Raw genomic sequence first — 15,082 nt, 5'->3', positions numbered from 1 at the left:
ACCAGGCCATTTCTCTTTTGCCAACCTCCGAGTGAACTTTATGGGCCCCTGCATTTGGTTTGCAGATTGGTTTTATGTAGTGTTCCAGGTTTGGCATAGAGCTGTGGTTTGCTTCCCGCCTGCTTTTGTAATGGATTTTTCTCATGGAGCGTGTGCTCATGACAGCTGTCTTGTCCTGGTAGGTGTACTATTGACTGGAAGAAAGGAAAGAATGTTACTGTCAAAACCATCAAGAAAAAGCAGAAGCATAAGGGTCGAGGCACTGTTAGAACAATTACGAAGCAAGTACCCAACGAGTCATTTTTCAACTTCTTCAATCCACTGAAAGGCAAGTCTGATGGGTTGTTAATATACATTTTGTACTTTTGTACTTGTATAAAATAATTTTGGTCACCTGGTAGACTCCTAACACTCGGAGACTTTAGTCCTGTTCTTTCAGGCAATTTTGGTCAGTAGGGGCACATTTGCTGTGTCGCAGGCTGTTCTGTTGGTGCGCTGGCAAGTGTGTGCCGGGGTCAGAGGCAGTAAGGACAGTAAGGGTAGGAGTGTCGTCCTCTGCAGGAGAGGGAGGAGCTTTACTTGCTTGGCTACAGCCCAGGCAAAAACTTGCAGGTTTGTTTTAAGAAAACAAAGGAATGTTTCCTCACCTGGACATCTGGAACACCCTTCTCCACCAGCTGGCATTTCTGCCCCTCTGTTGTGTCCCCAGGGACTGCTCCCAGCCTTGGTGGAGGGCTGCTGGGTTTGCTCTCCAGGTACCCGTTACTGCTGTACCCTGGTCTAGTTATGCAGTTTTTGGATTATCTGCTCAGTTCCCCTTTTCTCGTAATTTTGTCCATGCATCATTTGAAAGAAGTTTTTGGAATTCATGTGTTGTGATAAACAGAAGTTGTTGAGATTTTCATTTTTGAAAAACATCGGCAGAATCACAGCTTGGAAGCTCTTTTTTTTTTATTTTTTATTTTTATTTTCCTAAGTGGTAAAATAAAGATGAAACCGTTAAGCTAGTAAAAGTTGACCAATTGATTTTAAGAGTAAATTTCTTGGGATTTTTCATATGGTTTTCTTAATCGTGAGAGAATGTGGAAGTCAAGCTGCTTGTTAGTGTTAAAGTACTCATATTCTCTTCAGTTCCCATGAACAAAAACAAGTGAAGAGATGTCAGCCCCTGCTGTAGATAATCATTGAGCGTTTGCTTGTATGTGGGGCCTCAAAACGGCTCTCTTTTCCAATCTGAATGTTTGATTTTTTTGGTTTTGTCGGTAAGCTTAGCACCTTTATTTATCAAGCTACCTTTCAGAGTTTAGTCTGCCATTTTAATTGTGGTGCCTATTTTCTGCAATTAGACCTTGAACCTAGAAGGTGCAAATATATATGGTTTGGGGAATAAGAGCAGTCATAAGTTTAGATATTACATTTCCATTTTTGGGAAGATTCCTTTTAGACACTTGGGTTGGGCGTTCTGGAGATGATCTGTGAATCCACCATGAAGCCAGGGGGCTTTAATTTCTGGAATCACTGACTTTGTATAGGTACTTTTCTTAAAACTGATTTAAAAATAGTTTTTAGAATAGAAAGAGTTGATAGTGGACTCAAGGGAATTTTTAAGTGTTGTTTTTTTTTTTTAGGTTCTAAAACTTTCATGGTATGATGGTTGCACAACTCTAAAATTAATGCACTAAAAGTCATAAAGTTGTACATTTAAAGTATATGCCTTTTATGGTATGTAAATCTCATCAGTAAAGCCACTTTCAAACTAATCAAACACATAACTTAATATCAAATATGATAAATGCTATGAAAAACATTGAGGATGGCTGGGGGTAGGTAATAGGGTAGCGAGGGAACAAACAAAATGGACTCCGTGGTGTGAAGTGAAGGACACGTTAGTGAGTCCAGCGCTGTCTCAGTCCTTCAGGCTGCAAAGCCAGTCCAGAAGTCTTGAGTGCTGAGAATCCTCGTGCTGATTCATGGCGCGGGCCAGAGACCCCTGGGGAGCATGCTGCTCCAGCGTTAAGACACCTTGCCTTGCTCCAAACTCATGTCTTAAACCTCTGGGTGGGGCTTGGGAACCCTGCCTTGCTCATGGGTGGTGTTTATGCACCCAACACTTGTGTCTCAGCAGCGAGCAGAAAGTGCTGCCACGGTTGTGGTGGCTAAATGGAAAGAGACACTCAGAAGATCCCAGTGGAGATTGAACAGGCAGGTATGAGACTAAGCAAGAGTAAACACTCAGCTCCTGATGAAGGGCCGCGTCTTGTAGGAAATGTTTCTAGAATCAGGGGTTTGGGTCGTATACCACTTGAACGTTGCACAGCTTCATTGTGGTTAGAACCTGCCTGTCTTGCTGTGCTTAGCCCATCCAAGCATCGACTTTCAGTGAGGAGCTGTGCCACTCTCCAGGGGGCACTGGTGGGCGTTTCAGCAGCCTCCGAACGAAGTGGAATTTCCACCTCCCTGAGATGCAGTGCCCTAGTGACACTCATAGCTTGTAAGGCATAAGGACTTTCTCTTCTGCGCCATCATGTATAGTTCTGCAGGGCATGAGTTAAATTGCCCCATAAAGCACAAGTAAACTGAATGGCCACAGTCTGGGGCTGTTTGCCTTTCCTCATGTTAAAACATTAACCCTCTCAAATGGTTTTCTCAAGCTTGAGTGCCAGTCCATGGCACATGATGGAGGAGGAGAAGGGAGGGGGGCTAGGGGCCCTGGGACCAGCTTCAGAAGTGGTGGATGGAGCTTGCAAAGATGTCTGTAAGGAGATGCAAGGCTTTGGGAATTTCTAGTTTAAACCTCAAGGTAAGAAATGTTATATTTTGTCTACCAGCAAAGCTGCCTTCTGTGTGGGCTTTAAAATTCTGAGGAGTTGTCACTGTAACTTGAATATGTTTTGTCTTTTCTTTTTCTAGCATCTGGGGATGGAGAATCACTGGTAAGATTTATGTTGTTAATAGTCTCATTTTTGTATTAAAGACTTTCCTGAGTGAATGTCTACTTGTTTAAAAAAGTCCAGTCCTGGCTGAGTATGGAATCAGTATGCCTGTAATTTTAATGCTTTGGGAGGCTGAGGTGGGAGGATTGCATGAGTCCAGGAATTTGAGACCAGCCTGGGCAACATACCAAAACACCGCCATCTTTACGAAAAATTAGCTGGCCGAATTCGGTGGCTCATGCCTGTAATCTCAGCACTTTTGGGAGGCCGAGGCGGATGGATCACCTGAGGTCAGGAGTTTGAGACCAGTCTGGCCAACGTGGTGAAACCCTGCCTCTACCTAAAATGCAAAAAAAAAAAAAAAAAGCTGGGCATGGTGGTGAGTCCCTGTAGTCCCAGCTACTTGGGAGACTAAGGCAGGAGAATCTCTTGAACCCAGGAGGAGGAGGTTGCAGTGAGCTGATAATCACACCGCCACTCTCCATTGGGTGACAGCAGGACCCCTGTCTCAAAAGATAAAAAAATTAATTAGCTAGGCATGGTGATGCACTGTGTAGTTCCAGGGTCACTGGGGCCCAGGAGCTTGATGCTGTAGTGAGCTGTGATTGCATCACTACACTCCATCCTGTGTGATAGAGTGAGACCCTGTCTCTTAAAAATAACAAATCCCTTTCTGTTTCTAGAAACGCTGGGATTAATTTGAAATCATTACACATCTGAGTAAAAGTATGTGTTTCGTATGTTGGTAGCAGCAGCAAAAGTGTGGTCCTGTAGTGAGGCTCTGGCGCTCCCTCCTCTGGCGGAGACCGTTGGACAAGCAGAGGAGCCGTGGCCCTCGCTTCCTACTTTCTCTGCTAGTTTTGCTTCAAAGTTGGTTTTTTGTTTTCGTTTGCTTGTTTTGTTTTGTTTTGTTTTGTTTTGTTTTGTTTTGTTTTGTTTTGGAGATGGGGAGTCTTGCTCTGTCACTCACGCTGGAGTGCGGGGTGGCACTATCTCGGTTCACTACAACCTCCGCCTCCTGGTTTCAAGCAATTCTCCTGCCTCAGCCTCCCAAGTAGCTGGGATTACAGCCATGTGCCACCATGCCTGGCTCATTTTCTGTGTTTTTAGTAGAGATGGCGTTTCACCGTGTTGGCCAGGCTAGTCTTGAGCTCCTTGCCTCAGGTGATCCGCCCACCTTGGTCTCCCAAAGTGCTGGAATTACAGGCGTGAGCCACTGTAACTGCCCTTAAAGTCGTTTTAAAGGGACTTTGAGTGTCTAGTGACTGTCCCCTAGCAGTGCAGGAATTTGGTGTTTTAAGTCAAGTAAATCAAAAGTGAGGGGCTGAGGTTTGGCTGAGGGTCGTGAAGCAAATGTTTTTAATTAGTTAACATGTAGGTTTTTCCTCCTTAGGATGAAGATTCTGAGTTCACATTGGCCTCTGATTTTGAAATTGGACACTTTTTCCGTGAGCGGATAGTCCCACGGGCTGTGCTGTACTTCACTGGGGAGGCCATAGAGGATGATGACAATGTATGAGGCTGGGGAAGCGGGGAGCCCCCACCTGGGTGTTTACCTCTGTTGCTGCAGAGTGGCCCTGAATTGTGGCTTGGGAAATCCCAGTACCTAATCTTTTTATTACATCATCAGCCAGATATGTAGTCCCAGCTGCTCTCCTTGTGGGGGACATATACTTGGAAGAGGAGAAGTCTGAGGAACACAGCAGGGAAAGTGAGGCAGACTCAGAGTTGATTGCCAGTGACTCACAGTGTTCTCTAAAAACCTAAGCTTCAGGGAACTTCTAAACATGAGGATAATTTCTTTCATGGAGGTCTTGCCCCTGCAAACATTTACCTGCTGACAGTGGACTCATGCTACCCTATGGCTCATCAACCCCAAAGAAATAGAAATTCCTGAACTTTATCTGATTAGGTAAAAAGGAAAAAAAAAAAAAAAAAGAAAACCCATGTTCTCCAAGAAAACAACAAGATTGCATGTCACTTTCCTTTCTGGGCTTGAGGGAAGCAGCTTTTCCATGGTCAGAACTTGTGGGCGCACAGCCCAAGCACCGCCTAGAAGCCCCTCGCCAAGGCTCGGGCAGCTTGGAGCCATCTTGATCTGTGGAAAGTAAAATTTTGTTGTATAGAATGTCACTAGAGGTATGTTCTGATGATGATCTCTTCCTTGTAGAGCTCTTGGGTTTGTGGCTATGCTGGGTTTCCTTTCTTAGAAGGCCTGGTCTGTGGGGCCTTCAGACAGGGCAGCAAGAGCTTCGGCAGGTTCAGGGGCCTTAGCCCCCTGTGGCAGTAAACGCCAGCATCTCCTCACACTTCTCCCATTGTATTGAGTTCTACCCGTGGGGAGAATAGACCAGTGTGAAACTTGTAAAACACAACTTGCTTGTTCATCCCTAGGCTGGGAGGTGATTGTAGGTCAGACAACATGGACACCCAAGCAGCTGCCACGACTTACTTTTATGGATTCTAGGCTGGCACTTTCTCCGGTAGAACCTTCTCTTGATGGAACTGTCCTCTGGCTCTTTGGTCCAGTGCAGTAGGACTGACTGTGTGTGCCACTTGAGTACTTGAAATATGGCCGCTGTGACTGAGGAACAGAACATTCCATTTAAATTAAGTTGAAATAGTGAGCCAAGGGCTAGTGGCCACACATTGGAAAGCTTATCTCATACATTTTTGATCATAGACCGTCAATTTAAAAGACTTGAATATGCGTGTGTGCTCTTTGCTTGCTTCTGTGCAGTGTCTGTGCTGCTGGTGAGCACCGTGGCTTGTGAACGTATACGTTTGTGTTGGTGATACGTTCAGCACAGGCACTGCCGACGAGCAGTGGTAGAGAGGCTAGAGTGTCAGCTCGGACTAGACAGCTTCGACCTGCATCCCCATTCTCCCTCTTAGTAGCTCCACCACCTCTTGGAGCTTCACTTTCCTCAGCTGTAAGTAGAGCTCATGGGAAAGACTGGTTACTGGGTAAGCCCTTCACATAGCGCCTGGCACGGAGCAGTGACTCAGTAAGTGTTGGCGTAAAAAGTCCTTGATGATGTTACACTCTAGACTGCACCCCAACACTAGAAAGTTGTTGAAGGAGGAAGTGAGTGTGGGAGCCCTGGTCCTGTCTCGGCACACGACAGCTTCTGCTCTGCCCAGGCAGGAGATGCATCTGAAGGAGCCCCTGGGCACAGCACCTCAAGGGTGAATCGCTGAACTCAGAGCCTCAGGATAGGCACTGGAGCCCGACCTGAACCAGAAGACTGCTAAATCTTTCCCTGCCTGAGGCCAGTTAGGATCCTTAGAGTGAAGGTACAGCGCTGTGGTCAGATCTCATCCCGGCTGCCACGTGGCGCAGGCTGTGTGAACTCTTGTTTTAGGCTGGGTCACGCCACCGCAGTAGGATCCTTCTAAGTTCCACTGAAGTTGGCTCTGAGGAGTACGTGGTATGGGCTCAACAAAAGGGAGATGTGGAGAAATGAAATTGCGTTTTCCTGTACTGCCCTGGTGATGCAGCCGGTAGTAATAAGATGGTTTTGCTTTTGGTGTAAGTCTCATGTTTGAAACTTGATTTTCAGTCCAGTGATGTCTTTGGATGTAGGAGAAACTGATTCAAGACAATTGACTAATGCTGGAGGCTTGCCTTTGAGTACCTTGGTTTTTACTTATTTTAAAAAGCGCCCAAGTTTTAATAGATTTCTACTAAGATTTCTTTTAATCTTGTGTGAGATGTAAAATGATACCCAAATTCCAGTATCCAGTAACATTATGCTCCTGGTTAGATAGCAGATTGATGAGTTTACAAAAATCTTTTCCTGTGCCTGCCCTTCAGTGTGAGAACAACCAGGGCAGAGCTGTGGTGCCAGGTTCCCAGCTGTGCCCAGGGCACACCCTGGCTGACCAGCTTCCTATCCTGTCCCTTGTTTTGTGTGACTTTCAGTGTCCTGGCATGCTTTTAAAATGCAGTGCTCACAAGCGAATGGTTCCTCAGCCAGGCGAGGCCCGGCAGGCAGCATGGCTGGACTTGCTGCTCTTAGGCTGGATCAGTGAGCCACTCGATGGGGCCGGTGTCTCTGGCAGGTCGGTCTCATGTTTTGTAAACCTAAAAATGTTTTTCTCTGTTTTTCCAGTTTGAAGAAGGTGAAGAAGGAGAAGAGGAGGTAAGAAGCAGGTTTATGCGGCTTTGCTTACTTCCGTGATGTCGTTTCTTTGGCTTTCTCTGCTTGAAGGTTGTGACTCAGGGCTGTGTTACAGCCGGTTTTTGTGAACCTGCCTTTGACTCTAGCAGTGTTGTTGCAACATATTTGCTAAGCAGAAATGCATAGCAAATGCTGGGACAGTTTCTAGAATTTGACCCTACAGAAAATGTATCTTAGAAAATAATCATTTAACAAACAAAATCTACGTTTTCAGAAATGTGTTTCTTTTAGGGTTATCTGTGAGAACAAAAAGATACCTAGAAATAATTGTAAGCGTCCAGAGGAAGTGGTGAGTCGCTTGTAGGTAGCCGTAATTTCCTTCTAAGGCAGTGCATTGCTCTCCTGTGCTTGTGGATAGTGAATGCCACAAGAATTTCAGTGTCTTTCCAGCTAATTCTTACTTTTTAATACAGGAGTTAGAAGGTGATGAGGAGGGAGAAGATGAGGAAGATGCGGACATTAACCCCAAGGTTGGTAACTTTGGGGCCACCCAGACCTCCTCATTATGCTGCAGTTAGAGTTTTTAAAATGTTCCCCACTTTGAGGCAGTAGTGTTAACAGTATTCATTATTCCTTAATTAGAAAGTTTAAAATGTGTCAGAAAAATACTGAAATGATTATTCAGATACTTAGTGTAAAATTGAGTGTCAAGTGTACATATTCGGTAAAAGCTTTTCCAGCTGTCTCAAGCTGTGTCTTATTTACACAGACTCTTTCAGTAGAGCAACTTTTATTTTCCAGATGTTTCATTCTTTTAAGGTAAGGTGATGATTTAGCTGACAACATAAATAAACTTTTCTTTGTGCCTGTTTGGAAATGGTGCAGAGAAGGGATCTTGGGGCTCTTTTTGTTCAGAAACAGAATAATGGGATTGTGACTGTGGGCGTCATTGTACGGTCGCACCTGGACCGCGCATGCCCAGGTGGTGTGTCTAGGTAGCTCATCTGTCTCAGATAACTTAAGACTAATTTGGAAGGTTTACTGAAGAAAACTGAGTTTAAAATGAGTGGGCAAGCCCATTAATTTTAACTGCAAATTTAGATTTTTTTTTTTTTTTTTTGAGGCGGAGTTTCGCTCTTGTTACCCAGGCTGGAGTGCAATGGCGCGATCTCGGCTCACCGCAACCTCCGCCTCCTGGGCTCAGGCAATTCTCCTGCCTCAGCCTCCTGAGTAGCTGAGGCACGCACCACCATGCCCAGCTAATTTTTTGTATTTTTAGTAGAGACGGGGTTTCACCATGTTGACCAGGATGGTCTCGATCTCTTGACCTTGTGATCTACCCGCCTCAGCCTCCCAAAGTACTGGGATTACAGGCTTGAGCCACTGCGCCCGGCAAATTTAGATCTTTATTTGTGGTCTCAGAGTAACTTAAATCAGGGTGCTCTGACCATGTGACATATCTTAGAGTCAGAACTGCTTTAATGTTATCCTGAAGCTGTCATAAGAGTTTACTCTTGTAAAACATGAAATGTGTAGTTCACCTGCCTCTTTAAGTATATTATGGGCTGTCGGAATACTAACGTTACCTGGTGTTTTTGTAATGTGTCTGTCCGACTAGATGTTTTCTGCTTGTTTTTACCTTTGTTTTTTGGAGTGTGCACTAAAAGCTGTTGGCATGATAACGTGGTTCTGTCTTCAATTGGTTAAAACCCGGTATTTCCATGAATGCATGTTCACAGTACTGGTTCCTTGAGGGAAGGGATGGGAGAAGAGCTTTTAAAACTTTAAAAAAAGTGTCATAAATGCCCTTCTGGGAATATGCTCATGGAAATGTTCATCTTCTAAAGGTTGGCCTGTTGATGTGAGAGGACTCTGTGCTGAAAGTGTGCCTGTGCTCAGCACCATGGTGGTGGGTGGCGAGGGCGGCAGAGACCAAGGCCTGGATCTGCCTTGCGTGGATCGCAGTGTGGGGGCAGGTAAAATGAGGGCTATCAGCCAGCCAGCGAGCAGCTCTGGGTGAATAAATGCTGCCCATCACTGCTTCGCAGGTGTCTGCTGGCCCCAAGGGCTGCGTGTGCTTCCTGGGCCATGTTTCAAGGTTGCAGCCGTAAAGCAAGGACTGGGGACAGTTGGCAGGGCCATCCTCAGACGCCGCGCACAGCCGCCTCTGTCCTTGCTGCTTGTCCTCGTCTTTCCCTCCCCCGTATTCTGTGCCTCGGCTTCTCTTTTCCTGCCCTCTGTTTGTTCTGTCACCTTGGACAACCTTCAGTCTCCTTTCACGTCCCAGGTTTCTATAGGAGCATTCTCACCAGCCATTGTAGAGACCACACCGTGGTGGATGACACATAATAACACCCAGGAGGCCTTTGACATATTGTGTTGGTTGGGGGAGAAAGGACTAAAAACTTGTTGAGGCTAATGGTGTGAAGTTCAGAGACTGCCAGGCATGTGTGGCCTGGTAAGGCCCCGCCTGCTGTCCCTGTCACATGCACCTCTCCAGAGAGATTGGCGGTGTTAGAGGCTACACAGGCAAACGAAAACAAGGCAGGAAGGGAGATTTCTGTATCAAGCATCTGATAGAAGCGAGAGTCATGCTTCTGCGTGTTTCTGAAGGTGTGACCTGGTGTGGATGCTGCTCACCCCGAGTGCGGTAGCTCACAGCCCGTCTGTATCATGAGAAATTGTGGCCATTTCCTCCTGTATAATTTTGTGCATTTCATTTTCTTTCATGCTGACAGTTCCTTTCAATTTTTTTCCCCATTTAGGTGTAATTTTTGTCTGTTAATCATTCATACGTTTCTAGGTAAGGTGGAATTCCATTCATACCTAACTTCCAAACTTGTGTCCTATACTTTATACAATGCATTGTTTTGACTTTGAATAAAGAGGAAGCTGCTGTCCAGGCAGACTTACTGTGGCTTAGGTCTGACATGGGGCTTTCGAAAGCACAGTGTTTTCTACAGGTGTGTGTTACATGTACTTTTAAAATCAACCAAACCGAGATTTGGTCCCCGCTTTCTGAGCCCAGTGTTTCTTGCTAAGTAACAAAGATGTAACTTGGGTGGTATTTTCATTGCGGATGGTACTGTTTTCCAGCAAGAGGGCCCTGGATGGTCAGCAGCCTGCAGGGTGACATACACAGACCACCATAAGCAAACAGTCTCTGCAGAGAGCATAACACGGTTGGCATCCGAGCTGTGCTCAGAACACCCCCTCTGGCAGTTGAAATAGGCCCACTGTCATTACCAACACGTGTCTGTTGAATATTTATACTTTTTGAATTCATGTCTTGTGCAGACCAGTAGGTACACAAAGGGGTGACTGAGCTTTTACTGTGCCAGCATTTTTTACCTAAAACATGAACTGGCGTCTGTTTGGATGTCCGCAGTAGAAGGTACTGTTGTGAGGTTGGTGGAGAGTGCTGTAACTGAATGAGGCCAGAACCAGTCGTAGATGAAAGTGAGCGTCAGTGAGCCTGGGAACCGCTCCCACCCCCACTCTCTTCAGTTCCTGTAGCTCTGCCCTGTCCTGGAATGGCTGACAGCAGGCCCATACGTGGACAGAGGCTCTTGCCTGTGACAAGACCTGTTCTCTCGTGGCACCCTTGGGAGGTAGTGGGAGAAAGCAGAGAGGTGGGAACAAGAGGTGCCTGAGAAACCTCAGCCGTGGCGGGGCCTCTGCATGCTGGGGTTAGTAGGCACTCCGTTGTTAAAGGTCTTGTCACAAAGCGGCAGCACAATGCTGGCAGTCCCCTAGACCAGATGTCCTTGAGGTCTGAGCACTACCGCCCTCTGCCCTTCCCCATGTAGGCCGCTTCCATGGGAAAGTGATGAGAGGACGTGGGGCAGGTGCAGCTCATGGAGCGATTTTGTTTTCCAGGGCCAGGGTTGAGAATTTGCATGTTTAAAATTGTGTTGAGCTGCCATGAGTCCTGTTGTCCCCGAATGTCTGAAGAGCTTAGCCACTCTTACGTCACCGGTACCCCCCCCCACTCCCCCCATGCCACCAGCTATTGTGAAGAGAATCCTCGCTGCCTGCCACCTCTCTGTTTCAGCATGCGTCCTTGGAAGAGAAGGGCAGGGTGTGACAGCAGCAGCCCCCAGGACTGTGGCACTGAGGCCTCTCCAGCTGTAGCGCTCTGGGCACTGAGGGCTGCTGCTCCTGCGGCGCAGCTGTCATGGGCCAGTGTGTTCAGAGGCATGTCTTTGTGCCTTTCTCAGGTCTGTGAAAAACCCACCTTTTAAACGGTCCCATGAGAGACAAGATTTTTCCTATTAGTTGGTGCCTTTTAAAATGCCAACTCTCCCTCCCTTGATAATCAGGTCAGCATTTATTAATGACCAAACTGTCCTTAAATTCTTGTGACGTGAAATAGAGCATGTGTCAGTCAATTTGCAGTCATCCTTTGACGTGTGATCACAAGTGAAAAAGCAATTGGTGTCTCATTTATAAAAGTCACCTCTGAAACTCCTGTCACTCACTTGCAGACGCTCCATCATGTTGTGTGAGCACCAAAGCGTGGCAGGGGAGGGCCGTGTGCTGTCCTTCCTCGGGTACAGGGGAAGCAGCTCTTCCCACAGCCAGGTGCCTGGCCTGCTCCCCTCCAGCAAGGCACTGGGTCAGAACACCAGTCCTGAGGGTCTCTGGGTTCTGTGCAGACTCTGTTCTCTCCAGCAGTCTTCATCACCCAGGATATTGGGTTTTGTTTTTTTGTTTTTCTTTTTCTTTTGAGACACTGTCTTGCTCTGTTGCCCAGGCTGGAGTGCAGTGGTGCCATCTTGGCTCACTGCAACCTCCGCCTCCCAGGTTCAAGCAGTTCTCCTGCCTCAGCTTCCCCGAGTAGCTGGGAGTACAGGCGTGCACCACCACACCCAGCTACTTTTTGTAGTTTTAGTAGAGATGGGGTTTCACCATGTTGGTCAGGCTGGTTTCGAACCCCTGACCTCGTGATCCACCCACTTTGGCCTCCCGAAGTGCTGAGATTACAGGGATGAGCCACCATTCCTGGCTATTGGTTTTATTTAGGACAAATAGAAACTACATTCTCATGGTTGAAAATATTTATTACAATATTTACAACTTAGGACAATTTATATTTATTTCTGGTTGAGCATTCCAAATCCGGAATCCTCCTGTGGGCATTTTCTTTGTCTTGTTGGCACTCAGAGGGTTCCAGATTTTGGAGTATCTCGGATTTGGAATTTGGGATGCTCGGTCTGTGGTAGGATAAATTATAAAATCGGGTGTATGACATGACATTGTGTTTGTATAACTTAAATGTCCATAAAGATGGAGTCTCTGTCATCCTGTGACCAGCCTCAGTCCTCCCTGGCCCTGAACAGCTTCCTTATTTGACCTCCCATTTTCTAGGCCAGTCCCACTCCTCCCCTCACCCCTCCCCTCAGTGCACCTGCCCGGGGCACCCTGCATCCCCCACGCTCTTAAAGCCAGTGGTTCAGTGTCCTTGGCCACTGCATTGGGCCACCTTCAGTCTACCCTCGAATGTCAGATTGGCAGGTCTCAGTTGGCATCTTTTTGGCTAGCGTTTTCCGTGAGCCTCCTCTTCTCGGCCAGGCTCTTGGGCAGCCTGCGGGGTGGCTGAGATTGGGAGCTTAGACCAGGGTTCAGGGTTATTGACAGGTTTTATGCATCCCTGATACATTTCTTTTGTCATCCCTTAAATGTGATTTCCCAAAAAATGAACTGTTGCCTCAGCTTACAGCATGGAAGATGACAGTTAGTGAACCCAGGGGTCTTTTTTGCCCCATACCCTGAATGTTCTTAGGTTCTGTAGGCATACTGGATTAAATCTAGAGCAGTTCGTAATCTCAGCCAGAAATCATGGGTTACAGATTCCTAAAGTTACTAGCTCAGAAGCATTGGCAAGATCGTGATGTCTTTCATAGGCTGTTGTTGGCCTCCACACAAATCCATGGAGTTGCTGGATGTGGTCTAAGGGGTGTGAGATCTGTGTTAGGTAATATTGGAGTTAATCCATTCCTCTGGAAGGATCCATCCTTCCCGGATGCCATCGCGGGAAGGATAGCATTCCCCCGTCGGTGAGACTGTTGGGAGGGTGAGTGACAGGTGCAGCTCTTGGGAGGGGCAGCTCAGCATTTGTTGGTGCCCCGGAGGATGGCTCTGCCAGGGCACTCCCCACTAGTCCAGAGCAGGAACCCACTAGAGGAGATATTTGCTTCCTGTGAGCGCCAAGGGTCCAGCCTACCCAGAGACACGTGCACCTGAGAGATGAGGACTGTTGACACCAGGAGGGGTGGCCTCGAGGTGGCCTTTCTGGCTGAGCTGCTCTGTGTGGGCGGGGCGGCTGCTTCCCAGCCCTTTTATGGGCAGTCCCCTGAAGCTCCACCACCCCAAGGGGCCTCAGAACCCTCCTGCTGAACACACCACGAATTTGAGTGCCTCACGGGCATATCTTTAGGCAGCCCTGCTTTGACTTGGCAGGGATACAGTTAGCTTTGTTCTTGTCCCTGTTTTATTTAAAAGTATATTTGCAGTAACCATTTGTTTGAATGAGGAAGAACTCATTCAGTCTTGGTTTTCTTTGTTGATTGGAGCTCATTGGTGAGCGGCGCTGGCTTTGCTCTCTACAAGCCTTGTCTTCTCTTTCATTGACAGAAGGAACCCAGCCAGCCGGCGGAATGCAAGCAGCAGTAGGAAGCGGAGGCGGGCACCTGGCGGACTGTGGTGACTCCAGGCCCGTGGGCGGGGCCTCGGTCCTTGCCCAGCACCAGCCCGTCAGCGGCGCTTGCTCCATCTAACTCGTTTTCAAGTGCATGATTTTCACTTTCACTTTTCCTTTTTCCTTATTATTTTGCTTAACTTGTACAGTGGCAACTGAAATGCATTTCAGAAATAGGAGGTTTCGTCCAGCACCCTCAGCAACCTTGGTGCCTGTAGCTCTGGACTTGCCTGGGCCTTTCCCTCTGGGGGGGCCCCATAGACCACGTGGGGTGGGGTGGGGGTCACTTGGCAAAAAGGGCCGAGTCTGGTGATGCGATTCCAGGGATCTAGAACCTCTCCTACCACTCCTGCAGTTGGACTGAGTTCTTCCCTTTTATTTGAAGAAACCCACTGGCTGTTTGCAGCCGCTGAGTCTGCCGAGTTGTGTGCTAATCATCTCAGAAGGGCTGCGTAGAGTAGGGCGCGTTTTGCTTAGGTCATTGCTTCTTGATTTTCTTTTTTTAGGGGTGGGTCAGGGTTGTGGCACACTAGCTCGGGCGAGAGCTGCCGCAAGTCACCTCATATTTATTGATCCCTTCTTACCTGTGAGGACTGTGGCCTTTTGCTGTCACTTGTCCTTACCGTTTCTGAACCACCTTGGTGACCTGGGCAGGAAGATGTGCCACTTCCTAGCAGGAGTGAGGCCTGTGCAGAAGAAACGTTGCTCCCTGCCACCAGGACTGAAGACTTGGGATGCAGGCGCCGCCCTGCTGCCGCAGCCGGCATTTGGTGGTCGTCTCCGGCGGGGAGCTGGGCTGGGAAGGAAGCCCTGTGTTTGAGTTGAGCGTATGAGCGTCAAGTCCTGCTTTCTCAGGAGCCCCATTGCTCGGCCCCACCATTCATCCTGTCTGAGGGTCCTGGCTTTGGTGTGACCTGTTGGCGGCTGGCGGGTGGGGTTTCCAGTGGGTGGTGGCGCTCTCCGGCAGCCGGGGATGGCCGTGTCCGCACAGCCTAACCTTAGAACACATTTGTAACTCAATACAGTGTTTTCAATTTGTACAGAATAGTTAAGAGTATTCTATTAAAAGTTGTGAAACCTGGAGTCAACGCTGTGCTGTGATTCTTTATAGGGGAATGTGGCGGGGGAAGCGGGGTGGGGAGGTTGCGGGGGCACCCTCTGCTCCTCTCCAGCGGCTCGGATGTGCGGCACACCCTGCTGGACTTTGTTGAGCCCTGGGTTTGGTGGCTCCAGGACCGACTGTACAGTTTGTTTTCTGAGGCTTTGAAAGCCCCGTTTCAGGCAGAGGCCGCTGTAGCCACCCCTCTACACCCGAGTCGCTGCTG

At 47.8% G+C, this 15,082-nt stretch overlaps 1 protein-coding gene across 3 annotated transcripts in view; it reads left to right on the top strand.

Annotated features, from left to right (window-relative positions):
* The window catches only part of NAP1L4 (nucleosome assembly protein 1 like 4), a 49,234-nt gene extending 34,394 nt beyond the window's left edge, over nucleotides 1-14,840 (top strand). For 2 of the 3 annotated variants that reach the window (XM_039471009.2, XM_003943299.4), the window contains exons 10-15: nucleotides 183-328; nucleotides 2,911-2,933; nucleotides 4,327-4,446; nucleotides 7,049-7,078; nucleotides 7,531-7,587; nucleotides 13,694-14,840. In XM_039471009.2, coding sequence (XP_039326943.1) covers nucleotides 183-328; nucleotides 2,911-2,933; nucleotides 4,327-4,446; nucleotides 7,049-7,078; nucleotides 7,531-7,587; nucleotides 13,694-13,732 — 415 coding nt within the window. In that variant the 3' untranslated portion in view covers nucleotides 13,733-14,840. Of the gene's footprint in view, nucleotides 1-182; nucleotides 329-2,910; nucleotides 2,934-4,326; nucleotides 4,447-7,048; nucleotides 7,079-7,530; nucleotides 7,588-9,822; nucleotides 9,861-13,693 lie in introns of all 3 variants that reach the window. The other variant, XM_039471010.1, reaches the window with a different exon arrangement.
* The last annotated feature ends 242 nt before the right edge of the window (nucleotides 14,841-15,082 follow it).

Source organism: Saimiri boliviensis, chromosome 6 (assembly GCF_048565385.1).
Source record: "Saimiri boliviensis isolate mSaiBol1 chromosome 6, mSaiBol1.pri, whole genome shotgun sequence".
In the NCBI taxonomy this organism is placed as follows: Eukaryota; Metazoa; Chordata; class Mammalia; order Primates; family Cebidae; genus Saimiri; species Saimiri boliviensis.
The sequence above is the reverse complement of the archived record's forward strand: the minus strand, read 5'-3'. Positions and strand labels throughout refer to the sequence as shown.